Below are 14,940 nucleotides of genomic sequence, written 5' to 3' on the forward strand. Positions count from 1 at the left end.
AACTTACAGGAATGGTCAAACAGAAAGGTGTGGGGGAGGGGGATCAAAGCTAGTCAACCATCCGACAAGCACTTGTGAAGAAGCAGACCAACAGCCTCCTCTCATCTGGTTTCAGGACTTTCACTGGTTTTGGAACCTGGCTGCAGGGATTAGACACCAATTGGCCCTAAGTGTATAAGAAAGGACACTGATAATAGATTATAAGACTTGGACTCAAGTCCCTTTAAGAATATTCCTAAAGGTGTTGCTTCAAGTTCTTCCCAAAAAAGAATAGGATAATAACTTCTCCATGGGCAGGGCTTTGTGTCAGATTGGAACTGTTGCCAAAAAGGTGAAAGATTGGCATATGGGATGAAATGACTAAGGTGTACAAATATTACAATTGCTCCAGTAGGTTTCTTCAGCCTGCAGCACTGAAATAGGTGTTTTTGCTGGGATATAACATGGACATAGTCTCCATTCGCCAACCATGACAGTCGCCATGTTGGAATTGCTGACTCTGCCAAACTTTAGATGAATCAAGAAACTGTCAAACAGCTACAACACACCCACCTGAGCAATGTGTGCCAATAAAGAAAAAAGCTATAGTGAAAACTTCTATCTTTCTAGATCACTTCAGTAATATTGTCAGACACTTAAAATAACACTCTGAGCCTGTCAGTCACAAAATCAACACATCTTAACAGATACATTTGGATTTAGTTCATGTATCCTAAACGGCAACCTGCGGCGAAGGAAACTGAGGCCAATGCAGAAGTGCAACAGAAAATGTAGTTTCTCAAGTGTCCTCTTGAGCCTCTCTGCAAAAGCAATGGCATCCCAGTAGGTCCCATATTAGAATGTCAAATTTGCAGCAGAAAGAAACATTTGGACAGCCTGGTTCAAAAAAGTATCGATTACATAACTCTCATCAGAGACATGAGACTAAATTGATAAAAACAGTAGGTTAAACCTACCTAAATTCCCAATTAAGACTTGCTTAATGTGGAGAAAGAAGGCCAATGTAGAAGTGCAAAAGACTGCAGTTCCTCAATTACCCACTTGAGGCTAGCTCTTAAAGCTATGGAAGTCACATACACACCCGTTTTAAAATGTCTGTTTTGACAGCAGATATAGAAACAAGTTTCCAGCCTGGTGTAAAAAAGTGATTTTTGGTTTGTTCACTGTACAGGGTGGATTTTTTCTTGTAACTTATCTGTTCTGATTTTATGAAGGATACAAACCTTCATTTAGAGCATCTGACTGCAAGCGGTGGCGCTGTAGCTGTTTGCCAGGAGGCTTGAGGCCCACCTCAGCTCCATCTCTTTATTTGCTACTATGAATCAAGGAAAAGCAGACCAAAGATCAAACTGAAGTACAGTATACCGTATTGTCATTAGTGTTCATATTGTAAATCAAGTAAATGTTTGACACAATTTGTTGCCTTCAGACTCCTCAGAATGAAGGCTCTAAAAGACCTGCATCACTATTTTTCAAGATTTATTCTTGGGCTTTCTATGCCTTCATTAGAGTGGACAGCTGAGAGTAGGAAATCAGAGAGTGGGGAATGACATGCAAAAAGAGCAGCGATAGGACTTGAACCTGGGCCACCGACTTGGAGGACTTAAGAGGTCTACATTGAGATGAAAAAGTAAAGTATGATTATAATAAAGAGGAGTTATAATAAAGTATGGTTATAATAAAGAGGAGTTATAATAAAGAGGAGTTATAATAAAGTATAGTTATAATAAAGAGGAGTTATAATAAAGAGGAGTTATAATAAAGTATGGTTATAATAAAGTATAGTTATAATAAAGAGGAGTTATAATAAAGTGTGGTTATAATAAAGAGGAGTTATAATAAAGTATGGTTATAATAAAGAGGAGTTATAATAAAGAGGAGTTATAATAAAGTATAGTTATAATAAAGAGGAGTTATAATAAAGAGGAGTTATAATAAAGTATAGTTATAATAAAGAGGAGTTATAATAAAGAGGAGTTATAATAAAGAGGAGTTATAATAATAAAGAGGAGTTATAATAAAGTATGGTTATAATAAAGTATGGTTATAATAAAGAGGAGATATAATAAAGTATGGTTATAATAAAGAGGAGATATAATAAAGTATGGTTATAATAAAGTATGGTTATAATAAAGAGGAGTTATAATAAAGAGAAGTTATAATAAAGTATAGTTATAATAAAGAGGAGTTATAATAAAGAGGAGTTATAATAATAAAGAGGAGTTATAATAAAGTATGGTTATAATAAAGTATGGTTATAATAAAGAGGAGTTGTAATAAAGAGGAGTTATAATAAAGAGGGGTTATAATAAAGAGGAGTTATAATAAAGTATGATTATAATAAAGTATGGTTATAATAAAGAGGGGTTATAATAAAGTATGGTTATAATAAAGAGGGGTTATAATAAAGAGGAGTTATAATAAAGAGGAGTTATAATAAAGTATGGTTATAATAAAGTATGGTTATAATAAAGAGGAGTTATAATAAAGAGGAGTTATAATAAAGTATGGTTATAATAAAGAGGAGTTATAATAAAGAGGAGTTATAATAAAGTATGGTTATAATAAAGAGGAGTTATAATAAAGTATGGTTATAATAAAGAGGAGTTATAATAAAGAGGAGTTATAATAAAGAGGAGTTATAATAAAGTATAGTTATAATAAAGTATAGTTATAATAAAGTATAGTTATAATAAAGAGGAGTTATAATAAAGTATAGTTATAATAAAGAGGAGTTATAATAAAGAGGAGTTATAATAAAGTATGGTTATAATAAAGAGGAGTTATAATAAAGTATGGTTATAATAAAGAGGAGTTATAATAAAGTATGGTTATAATAAAGAGGAGTTATAATAAAGTATGGTTATAATAAAGAGGAGTTATGATAAATTGGGGTTATAATGGCCACGCATACACTGTCACACACAAAACCATTGAAAGCTGCACTTTTTTTTCTCCACTTGAAACCACGTGTAGGGTTTCAACCCCCGAAAGTGACAGACAGTCTCTCTGACCAATGAGAAGGCCGAAACTTCTCCGGTTTTTTCGTGTCAGGGCTTACAGATACCAATGTGACAAGAGCTGAGGCGGTGCCGGGGCCGTGGAGGCGTGTCCTGCGCTATAAACTCACTACAGACTGAATTACTGCAACTTCTCCAACTTTCAAAGAGTTGCGCAGTCCGCTTTGCGCCTTTGCAAAGCCCCCTCACACTAAACTCATCCACCCTTTTCCCCCCCTAACTTCTTCTTCTGCCTGCGTCGCTTCATCATGCTCCACTGCCATGTTCCCCATCTGCTCCTCTCTCTGCTCTGCATCGGATCGGCTGGTGAGTACTGACTTTCCGCCTCAGCTCTGTGCCATGTAGGCTCCGTCTGTTTCTCTTAGATATAGGTCAACCGCAGCAATCCGTTTCCTCAGCTCAGGGACTCAATGTGTTACTTATCAGATGGGAGGAAGTCGACAGTATGCTGGTCAGATTGCGCACGAAAAGCAAGCAGAAGTAATCGCTGCAGAAATGCCTTGCGCGGAGTTTTTCTGCGGATTTTTGCAAGTTGAGCTCTTAAGTTGAACGTGGCTGAGCGAGTCACGGAGCATTAGAGCAGACAGTTCATCCAGTTCATGGAGTCAGGACAGGAGGTTTTTTTTCTTCTTCTTCTATGTGGCCGTTGTTTGATGGAAAGTGTCTTTCTCCCCCCCCCCCCCCCCCCACACAGCCCAGTCTGAGTCGGACACAGATGAAGTGGTTCCCTGGCTGCTGTCCGGACAGGAGGCGCACCTGTCCGCCGTCCACACGCTGCGGCGCCGCGGTCAGCGCTCCCTGGACGTCCCGGGGGGAGGGCAGCGTGACCCGGGTCATATAATACTGTCAGTGCCCGCTTTTGGAAGGACCCTGTATCTAAACCTGACGCGGGACACTGACTTTCTGTCGGGGGGCTTCGTGGTGGAGGAGCGGCGGAGGGAACAGCCCGCAGCTGTGAGCAGATTGTCCACCAATCAGCGCTGCTTTTACTCCGGATCCATCGTCAACCACACGGACTCTCTGGCATCTGTGAGCACCTGTGGAGGCCTGGTAAATCCATCTCCTTTTCTTATGTCATATGCAGTCCAAGCAGCTGAGCTCCACACGTCGTTTAAATGTAAAACCATGAAAAGGCAGGTTGTTAACTGGAGCTGCTGTCTCTTCACTCAGTTAATCTGTTAAACCTCCTCACCTGCCAGTTTAAAACCCCCCACTTTTCAGCCCCCGCAGAGCTTTATTTCACATGCCTGCTCAGATCTCACATTTCAAAGATTCATTCAGGAGGCTGCAATGAGAGAAAATCGATCCAGAGTGTTGCTAAAAAAACTTTTCTTTTGGAATCATTTAAACTATCTTAACTTTTCTTCTTTAAGAGAGAACATACCTGGAGAAATGAAAACAGAATGAGTGAACTCATGAAGCTTTCTGAGGAGCTCTCAAATGCATTTCACAGTCAAGATAAGGGTTGTCACAGTAACCCAATTTTAAACTTTCAATACATTGATACCACAGCAACAAGTCCTGTTGGGTAATTTGCAGGCAAACTCCTGCACACTGTCTAAATTGCACAAATATGTTGGCAATGTTTCGAACTGAATTGTTGCCAATGTTTTTGTACAATTAAAACAGCTCTCTCTCTTCTCTCGCAGCAGCTTTGGGTTAAACATATGACTGAAGATCTGTCTTTTTTTAAAGCTTCTATACTTTTCGATACTGTTGATCATTCAAAAAAGTATCTTAAAATGTTCACAGCCTTAGTGAACATGGAAAAAACAGCAAACTCCCTCTGTTGATGACAGTCAGAGACGCTGTTGTAAAGCTAACAAGTTAACTGAGCTGAAAGAAGAATAAACTTGAACACATGTCAAAAAGTTCAACATTATTACTGATCCAATCTTGATTTGAGACTTAAACTTTAAAATGTTGCTAAGCTAAACATGTGTCTGTCATTCTCACTGACCTTTTATTTAAGTCATTAAGAAACTTAATGTGTCAGTTAACTGATTACACTTTGATTTTAGAGATGGTTGAAAATCTTAATATCAGAAGAAAGTTATTGGCTGTTAGTTTTTTTTTTTTCCAAGATTTATTTTTGGGCATTTTGTGCCTTTAATGGAGAGATAGAACAGTGGATAGAGTCAGAAATCAGAGAGAGAGAGAGAGGGGAATGACGTGCGGGAAAGGAATCACAGGCTGGACTCGAACCCGGGCGCGCACACTAACCACTGTGCCACCAGCACCCCTGGCTGTTAGTTTTTTGGTCGTCATGATATCAGAATATTAAACTTTCAGTTCTGATACCTGTTTGATAGAAGTCCTATAGGAACCCAACATTTACATTTTTTTCCATTATCTAAATGTGCAGGCAAACACCTGAACACTGTCTAAATTACACAAAAACATTGGCATTGTTTTTGTTCAATTTTGACAATGGCCTTTTCTCTCAGTATTTGGTTGACATTTTGTCTTAAGAGTTTTTATAACACTATCGCACTGTAATTAAAATAACAGATAGTTTTAAATCATGTATGAAAAAATATCAAAGTAACTGAAATATGTTTTACCCTTAACAGACCTCAGATCTCAAACTCCATTCATCCCACTGCACCTTTAAGAAAAAGCTAAAGACCCAGCTCTTTCATGAACACCTACACCTTTAATATTGAGGATGATGATTTAGGATGGTTTTTATGCTGATATGATATGAACTCTAATGAACAACTGATGATATAACTTTATTATAACAAAGTGCTTTGCCTCTGGTCACTTCCTGTCAGCACCTGTGTGTCCAATCAGACTCAAAGCTGATCGTTTGCTCTTACTGACATTGTTCCTTTTTTTCTAGATCCTTGCTTGTGTTGTACTTACTCTCTGATGTACGTCGCTTTGGATAAAAGTGTCTGATAAGTGAACTGTAGAATTGTAGATGTGAGGTGTTCCTGGTACACTCACAGTGTAAGTACATGCTGTGGTCGTGGTTTTCACAGATTCACTGGCTGCTTGTTTCTCCACATTCACATTCATTCATCAACCACTGAAGGCCTCTGCACAGACACAATGCTACAACAGCACAGAGCGAGCATCAAGCACCGTGCGCATTACAGCGAGCAGGGACCAGGTCGACCTTTAGGTGCAGGGTGAGGTGATGTGCACTGAACCTGAAGGTGACACAGCTCGAAACCGCATTGTGTCTCAAAAGGCCTGAATCCAACAGAAACTACACAAGTATTTATTAAAGGCAGTGGATTCAACGTTTTGCTGTGTTTGATGTCCCCGCCCTTTTAAGTCCACATTTTCCGACCACTGGTCGAGAACACTCAGAGGGGGGTGCGATTCACATCTCAGCGGTCAAATCTTTGCACTTCACTGTTTTGTAAAACTTAAGAAAGTGAGACGTAAAATTAAACTTCAGTGTTCATCGTTCACAAAGTTTCAACAGAAATCCTCTGCGGAGGTCTTCTACTTTGAAACAAACAGATCTGAGGATTAAATACAGTAAAAAATGTTCTAATAAGCTCTCCATCAGTCAACACTTAAAGTCTTTCTATGTGATTTTTCACACTTAAATATAATAGAAATCAAGTATATCCTCTGAAAATAACTCTGTGAGTCATGACTGTCTACAATGGGTGTAACACCCGAGTCCCACTGTCTGTGATGTTTTCAGAGTTTTCAGAGTCCTATCTTCACTTTGTTTACATCGCCAGGACGGCCGACTGACTCCTCCCCTCACGTATAAAAGTTGTTTAATTGAGGGACTAGAGAAAAGAAGAATAACATACTGTACTCACTGCTTAACTGTGTTTCTAGATCACGCTCGTTTCAGGTAAATTTACATGCAGTGTGAAGATACGAGCATATTAAAGATCGCTAGCATTAGCATGCTAACACAACAATGCAGCGCAAGTTGTTTTGGTTTCATGCTGGTGCTCAAGGGCGAGATTCAAAGTGCAATGTAAAGAGTGCTGAGTGGGTGAAACTTGTAAGCCATCACAAATGATGCATGACAGATTAGCAATAATAAATAAAGCTACACATTGTAGGGTTAAAAAAGAATAAACATTAAAGTTACCTTGAGAGATGTATTAAAAGCATGTTGAATAGGTCATGAATAACTGACTGATTGTCTCACTCACTGTCATGACTCAGAGAGACATTTACAAAGGACATACTTGATTTCTTCTGTATTTATGTGTAACATGTTGTAGTGAGTGGTGTAAGAATAAATCAATAGTTCGATCAGCTGTTCATGAGTCTGATGGATGTGGGCACAAAGACATGGCTCTGTTTGACCTGAAGGTGAGCATTCTGTACCTGTCAGAGGGACTGCATTATGCTGCTAGCTTAGCTTTTTGTCAGGATTTATCAAGAGTTTACAAGAAGATTTTTGAAAAATGTTTGTGGAGGTGTTCACCTCAAACAAAAGAAACAGATTAGCAGTGGTTAAAAAGTGAAGCAGTTTCAAGTTAAAGATCAGATTTTCTTCTTTTGTTCTTCAGTGGACCTTTGGGGGGCTGCAGGGCGAGCTGTTGCTAACTTTAGCTCTGTTTGTTTGACTCATAATTTTAAAAGTTGATGTTAAATGCAACAGTAACATAACTTTAAAGGCTAGAAGCGTTTGAATAGATATTCCATAATCAAAAGCAGAATCACATTCAACACAAAACAGAAATCATGGATCAAGCTCAGTCCACTGATGGCACTTTGAATGTCATCCTATCAGCTGTGACTGTACGGCACAGCTGATCGTGTTGCTATCAGACAGAGTGTTATACGATTATTCTATTCATGTAAATACCACTCAGGAAACTAGAACTGGATTTATAGAGTTGAAAGCAGCTGAATGAGAGCGATAAGAAAACAGATGATCCATGTGAAAGAAAAAGCTTCTCTCCATCTCTGCTCTGCTGTTCGGTAACAGCCTGACCTCCCTGTGGAGGGGGGTTAAAGAAAATATGAATTTCCCCACTGTGAGCAGTGAAGTTCCACATTAGCCGAGGCATTTGGTTAAGTCTCTTATGTAAAGTGAGTGTTCAGGTAGGAGTGAAGGCTCTTCAGCAGAAACAGGCCAGCTCTGAACGTGAACTCAGTTATTGCACATAAAAGAGAAAACATGTAGTGTAATAAAAGTAATTTAAAACATGATGTGCACTAATCATGCAAAGTAATAAAAGTCAGCTACCCTGCTGTAGTGTAGCAGAACTTCATGAGCCGTGTGAAATATAACATGATGTGCAGTCATTGTGCAAATGTTACACTGTAAAACTGAGCAGTGTCATTTTTTAAAGGTTTTTTCTCTCCTGTTCAGTTCTTATTTTCTTCAGATGTGAGTAATAGTATATTGTTTGTCTTTTGCATTGCATTAATGGGAATTTCTCATTTTTAATGACCAAAAACTGCAGGCAAACTGTACACTCGCATAAATTTAATTTTATAAAAAACACTTGCATAAATACGTTGGTAATAATTTGGTACTTAAATATTGCCAACCTATTTGTACAATTTAGAGTCAGGGCCCAACCCACATGGGAAGTTTGGGGCCGATATCGCTATACTGATATATTAGCCGATAGAGATTGATGATAAAGATATATATTTACATATTTTTTGAGCTGATCCCTCAAATGCAGTTATCAAATACTTGTGGAAAAGATACAAGATCTGTCTGAAGACAAGATGTTCAGAATGAAAATGCTTGTTGTAATCCATATAGCACGCTAACAGCCAGACAGAGAAATACTACAATGCAGTTCAAATGAAATGCTGTCTGACTGGTGAATAAATCTAGTGATATCGGCGCATACCTGCGATATAATTAGCCGATACTGAAAGTCATATTATCATATTATCAGGTGGCCGATTTATCGGGCGGGCTCTAATTTAGACAGCGCTCTCTCACTGCAGCTTTTGGTGAAAAATTGAAAAAGTTTCTGTGCTTTTTGATATTAGACATAGAAGTAACTGTTGTATAATTTTACAACATATGGTATTGAAACGTATTAAACATTATGATTAACATAAATCGTTTTTCAGACATTTGTTTGTCACTCTGCCTGACACACCTGTGCTCAGGGTGTGTTTCATCTTAGCTCCGACAAGACTGTCTGTATTTGTCCAGACTTCACACAAACAAATGAACAAGCACACACACACACACACACACACACATACACACACAGATGCCTTTAAACTCAGACTAAATCTGCGCCTGGCTGCTGGCCAGAGCAGATTTTTTGACCTTTTTGTGTTTGTGCTGATTTGTCCTCTCCTGCCTTCTCTCCTGCAATTCATTGGAAGAAAGCAGGATATGCTCAGTGACACATAGAGTAGGAAAAGCCCTAACACAAACACAGGTTATTCAGTTTGAATGTGTGACACTGATCTCCACATGGTGCAGCCTGTAACACTACCCGGTCACAGACGCCGTCCCTAACCCTGAGGATCAGTATGCCGGGTTGCCCCAGAGCACAGGCATAACCCCCTTACACACACACACACACACACACACACATGCACGCAAACACACACACAGACACACACGCTAGCACACACATGATTGCTCCTCTTGCTCTCTGCCTGCACTCTCAGCACACCATAAATGTTCTAATCACATCTCGTAACCAAAAACAAAACTTATGTTTCAATGTTTTTATTGTCAAAGAAGATCTATTTTTAGCCTGCTAACGTCTCAGCTTTGTAATGGAAAATTATATATATATATATATATATATATATATATATATATATATATATATATTTTATACTTTATTGCAGGCTGTTTTACTACATTACAAGTTGTCATATTTTTTAATTTTTGTTCATCCTGGCACATTTTTATATATAATGTTTTAAACATACAAGAATACATACATGAAATAAAATAAAAATAAATAAAAATCCAAAGAAAAGGTACGAAGAGAAAAAAGATAATTAAATTAAGAAAAAATAATACTAATAATAAGAAAAATTATAATTGGTCTAAAAATGGTCTTTGATGAACAGTTTTTCTAATAGTTTTCCTTAATCATTAAAACATTATCATCAGTGTGATAAATGATGTACAGTTTATTCATACATCACATTTAAACATGGCTGAAGCTGACCAAGTCTTTATAACACTCTGCTTAACTGTCTGAGTGTGACATTAAAGGCTCCACATCACTGCGAGTGACGTTTAACTCACCGCAACAAAATAATAATCAAATTCATTGCCAAAACTTTTTCTACTGATTTTTATTGATTGACTGTTGCAGCCCTCTCGATGTGATGCACATGAGTGTGGCTGTGATTGGATTGACAGTTGTCAGTTGACGGATGTGAGCATTGTTTGAAGGGCTACTGGCTGTTTCAGATCTGATCTAGGATCAGTAAAGTGTCATGTAGTGATTACAGAGAAGTAACGTCAATAAAAGGGACGTACCAGTGAGTACCACTCAAAATATGGGATGTCGTGGCTAATACGGGATGGTTAGCAACCCTAGATGCAGTCCATCGTCCAGTCATCATCATGCTGCACTAACACCATTTGTAAGCTCTGAGGCTCAGCTGAGAGCAGACTGAGTGAGTTGCTGCTCTATTCTGTGACATGCCACACAGCTGTAGTCACAGCAGCTCTGTTCATAGTCACTGCACTGTGACTGCTCTGCTGTTGTTGGTGTATAGAGACTTAACGTCTGTGCAGGAGTGAGAGCAGAAGTGTGTCTCTATCTGGAGAGATCACTGAGTTGTATCTGTGTACTCGATCTTACTTCAACATGAGCTGATTTGAAATGTTTTTAAACTCTCCCTTAAGCTTAAGTTTAAGACTACCTTGATTTTCATGACAACCTGGCCCTGCCTGTTAACTCATCACAAGTGTTTAAGACTTTGAAAAGCTCTGGAAATCCAGACATTTTAGAAGCTTGTTGTTGGCTGTGACCAGCTAAACGTATGTAACTTTCAAAAGAAACCAATCACCACATCTAAAATACATGATTTCACTGATGCCAAACTAATTTCTCCTACAAGTTTGACAAGTTCTCAGACAAAGTTAAACAGCACATGTCTTACAAACTGCATGATCCTTCTCTGAGACAGTGTAAGAGTCTCACACTGCTACCCCTCTGGACACGCCCCTGCTAGCTTGCCAGCATTACAGTAAATTGATGCAACACCGCAGACACATATCTGCTACTAACATTGTTGGGTGGCACATTACCGGTGTCTGTTTTACAAACAGGGCAAGTATTGGCCGACACAGACATTCAGCCAATACAGCAGTGCATCTCTATCCAACATGTTTAAGATAATTAGATGTTTCTAGAGTTAGCTAAAATAAACAGGGAAGTTATACGATGTGAATACTGTCAACAACCAATAAGAGCGCTCTCTCCACCACCGAACAGGAAGCAGCAAACAAAGTTCAGAGTAAAAATGGTGGGGAATAGTTTATTCTGGAGAACGTGCTAAGGTTTAACACATTTTTAAACCCTATATAGACAATTTTTTCGGGTTTGTACACATCGATGATAGGTTTGTTGGGCAGAGTCCAACGATATTTTTTGTGTATTAAGGCCAAACGTACTGTCTAGGCAGCAGCAAGGACATTAAATGCAGCAAAGCTAGACGTGGTCTTTCACAAACAAGCCAAACAACTATATACTGATAGACAACTGCAGTTGTATATCTGGTCAGTGTAAACTCTTTCTTAATTATTTAAAGGTCACATATTATGCTAAATACATTTTAACCTTGTTATTAGAACACTAATATGTATCACTAGCATGTCAACTGATCCCCAACTGTGAGAAAAGTCCATCCTCTCCGTCTTTTCCCTGCTCCGCTTTTTCAGAAAATGTGTGCTCAAACAGGCTGTTTGGATATTTTCCCTTTGTGACATCACAAAGGGCAGTAGCCCCTCCCCCAAGTGGGTGACACTTTTACAGCTAGGTGTTTGTTCTGCCCTCTGTGTCTGCCTTCTCACCGTAAACAATAGGACATGGAGTGAGAAAGCCCGAGCCACATCCCCTTCCAGAGAGGGGGCGTGGTCAGACAAAGCTCATTTGTATTTAAAGGTACAGACACAGAAACAGCCTGTTCTGAGCAGGGCTGAAATAGAGGGGTTTATAGGCATGATCAAATATATTGTTGGCAAGAAACTTAACAGACATGTTTGAAAAGGAGTTAAATATGTGACCTTTAATCAGTTTTGTCATGTATGTTAGAACAGTGTAAAATATGAAACAGCTCTTTAATAATAATAATAATAATAACTTAGATTTATATAGCGCCTTTCGTGAAACCCAAGGACGCTTTACAAAGTGTGTGTGTGTGGGGGGGGGGGGGGGCGTAATGGGAGGCAACAAGAGACAAACAAATGAAGGAGAAAGGAAGTGGGTGATCAGCTGGGGGGAGTGTTAGATGAGGCTGAATGCTTTGGTGAACAGGTGGTGTTTGAGGAGGTTTTTAAAAATGACCAGAGATGCAGCAGTGCAGATTTCTCTCCACTTATTCTACTGTTTTTCTGCCACTACAATGAGCTCGTAACTACTGTGACTTAATTGAGACAGCATTTTTCTTGACAAAAAATGTTTCTTGACAAATCCACTACAATCAAATAAAAGACATCATATCCTGTGCAATGGAAAGATTACTTAGGAATAACTTCACAATCATAAAGAGGCATGTCGGACCAACAGATTGAACTACTATGTTTTACAAACTGCTGTTCTGATTGGCTGAGCTTGTTGGGTCTGTATGCAGAGGGACCTTTGTTGATGCTGCAAACTGCTACCACTTCCTGTGTGTGTGGAAGTTTTTTAATGGATAAAAGAGTCTGTATTTTGGTATACTCTAAATTCTCTTAAATAGATAACCATCAGATCAGACGATATTCCAAGAAAAGACATGAGATGAAATGTCTGAATAAAACCACACCAGACCTTAGGAGGTGTTAAAGGAAAAACACCACCTTAGAGCTTTAAAGGAAAAGTTCAGAGCTTTGAAGTTGTGTGGTTAGAGCTTCAGTCAGGCTATAGTTAGCATCTTCTTTGTCTGGACAGAGAGAAAGAGCTAACCTGACTCTCTCCTGGAGACTCTCTCTTAGAGTCCCTACTACTCTATTTTTAAATACAACAAATTGGCCTTAAGTACGCTATGTTAATAAATAAAAAATGTCAGGTTACGGATCATATTTCTTATTGTGTGATCTTCCTCTCATTCTCTCCCCCCTCCCTGCCTTCTTCTGTATACAATTGTTTATTGTGTAAAGATAATATGTGGCAAATATGGCAAACAGCCTTTCAAGTAAGGAGAATTGAAAACCCCATTTGGCCCTTTCCTGTATAGAATCAATCCTTGTGATATTTATAAAACCAAGATATGTTAGTCATAAATATAGTTTTTATCTTTAATTTGCTTAAAACTAACGAGTGAATGATCACTACAATTCTACAATTCACTTAGCAGACGCTATTGTCCAAAGCGACACACATCGCAGTTAGAACAACACAAGCAAGGATCTAGAGCAGGGGTGGGCAATGTGGCCCTCAGGTCAATTTCTACATATCAATTAATTGGAAAACATGAAGAAAACATGACAAAATCTGTCATGAAATCATGAAAACCAGAAATATGTCCATAATAATATTTGATCACTGGTATATGTTGAGTTAAATTTGAGACATAATTGACTCGTTTTTGTATCCTACAATTTGGCCCTCTGGCAGTGAGAGTTAATTGAATGTGGCCCTTGCTGTGACCAAAGTTGCCCATCCCTGATCTCGAAAGAAGGAAACAATGTCTGATCAGACAGGTGCTACAGGCGGTGCACAAACATGGACAGCTGATAACTACCACAAGGGATGGTGACTCTACCGTACAAAGCTCTAGGAGGACATGCATCCATACATTTTAGGTTTTTATTGTTGCTTCTGTTTTATTTTGATAATGAGATTTTTGCAGCCGTCTTAAAACATGTACTCGTCATTACAGGAAAACAGAGTATGGCGTGAACAGAGGAAAATGTATGGCTGCATGTCCTCTTAGGGCTTCCGTACAACTGAAAAAGAGTAGCTCGGTGCAGCCAAAAAAACAAACTCCAAAACAAAACAAATTAATGAACATTAACTAGTTCCTTTTTTGGACTGTGAATTATGTTCCAAATGTAAAATACTGAACTGTGAACTAGTCCATTTAAATCTGTGTGAAGTGAACTTTTAAGCTGAGCGTGCAGCTGCATGTCCGATGTGTCCTTAGGCAAGACTCCTAACCCAAAGTGATCCCGCTGCTTCATTGGCGTCGTATAAATGTGTATGAATGGATTAGTTAATAATTCTGATGGACACTTTACATAGCAGCCATCAGTGTGTGAATGGGTGTGAATAGATAGATACTTTATTCATCCCCTTGGGGGAAATTTATAATCACCCCATTGCAAGTTAAAAAGGCAAATGTTGAACAAACAGTGAAAATGACAATGTTAATTTAAAACTGCATAGATATAATTAACTACTAGAAGTCTCTGCAGTCCTTAATACTTCTTATTATGGCACTAATCCCCGGGGTGTTAGGTAGAGAAACGAGAAAAAGGCAGACAGTGACGTTCCACCCACAGCTTGAGTCCTGAGCTGCTATTGGCCTGTGTGTTATAAAGCCTGATGGCTGTGGGGACAAAGGATCTCCTGAACCTCTCAGTAGTAGGTAGTAGTAGTAGTAGTGGGAGTGACCTGCGGCTTAAAAGTGGTTCGAGTAGTCAGAAGGTTAAAAAAACGCTAAACAAGGTTAAGTACATATAAGAGAAATGGAGCCTCTTATTGAGCATGTCAGAGAAAACATTTCAATTTAGAGAAACCACAAGGTAGTAAATTAAACATTGATATATTATTAATACTTTATTAATAATAATAATAATAATAATAATAATAATAATAATAATAATACT

General features: G+C 38.5%; 1 protein-coding gene across 2 annotated transcripts in view; it reads left to right on the forward strand.

Moving 5' to 3' along the window:
* The first annotated feature begins 3,122 nt into the window (after positions 1-3,122).
* The window catches only part of adamts17 (ADAM metallopeptidase with thrombospondin type 1 motif, 17), a 99,642-nt gene continuing 87,824 nt past the window's right edge, over positions 3,123-14,940 (forward strand). For both annotated transcript variants that reach the window (XM_061042860.1, XM_061042869.1), the window contains exons 1-2: positions 3,123-3,326; positions 3,715-4,070. In XM_061042860.1, the coding sequence (XP_060898843.1) occupies positions 3,269-3,326; positions 3,715-4,070 (414 nt within the window). In that variant the 5' untranslated portion in view covers positions 3,123-3,268. The remainder of the gene's footprint in view (positions 3,327-3,714; positions 4,071-14,940) is intronic.

This window comes from Labrus mixtus, chromosome 1, assembly GCF_963584025.1.
Source record: "Labrus mixtus chromosome 1, fLabMix1.1, whole genome shotgun sequence".
NCBI classification, from domain to species: domain Eukaryota; kingdom Metazoa; phylum Chordata; class Actinopteri; order Labriformes; family Labridae; genus Labrus; species Labrus mixtus.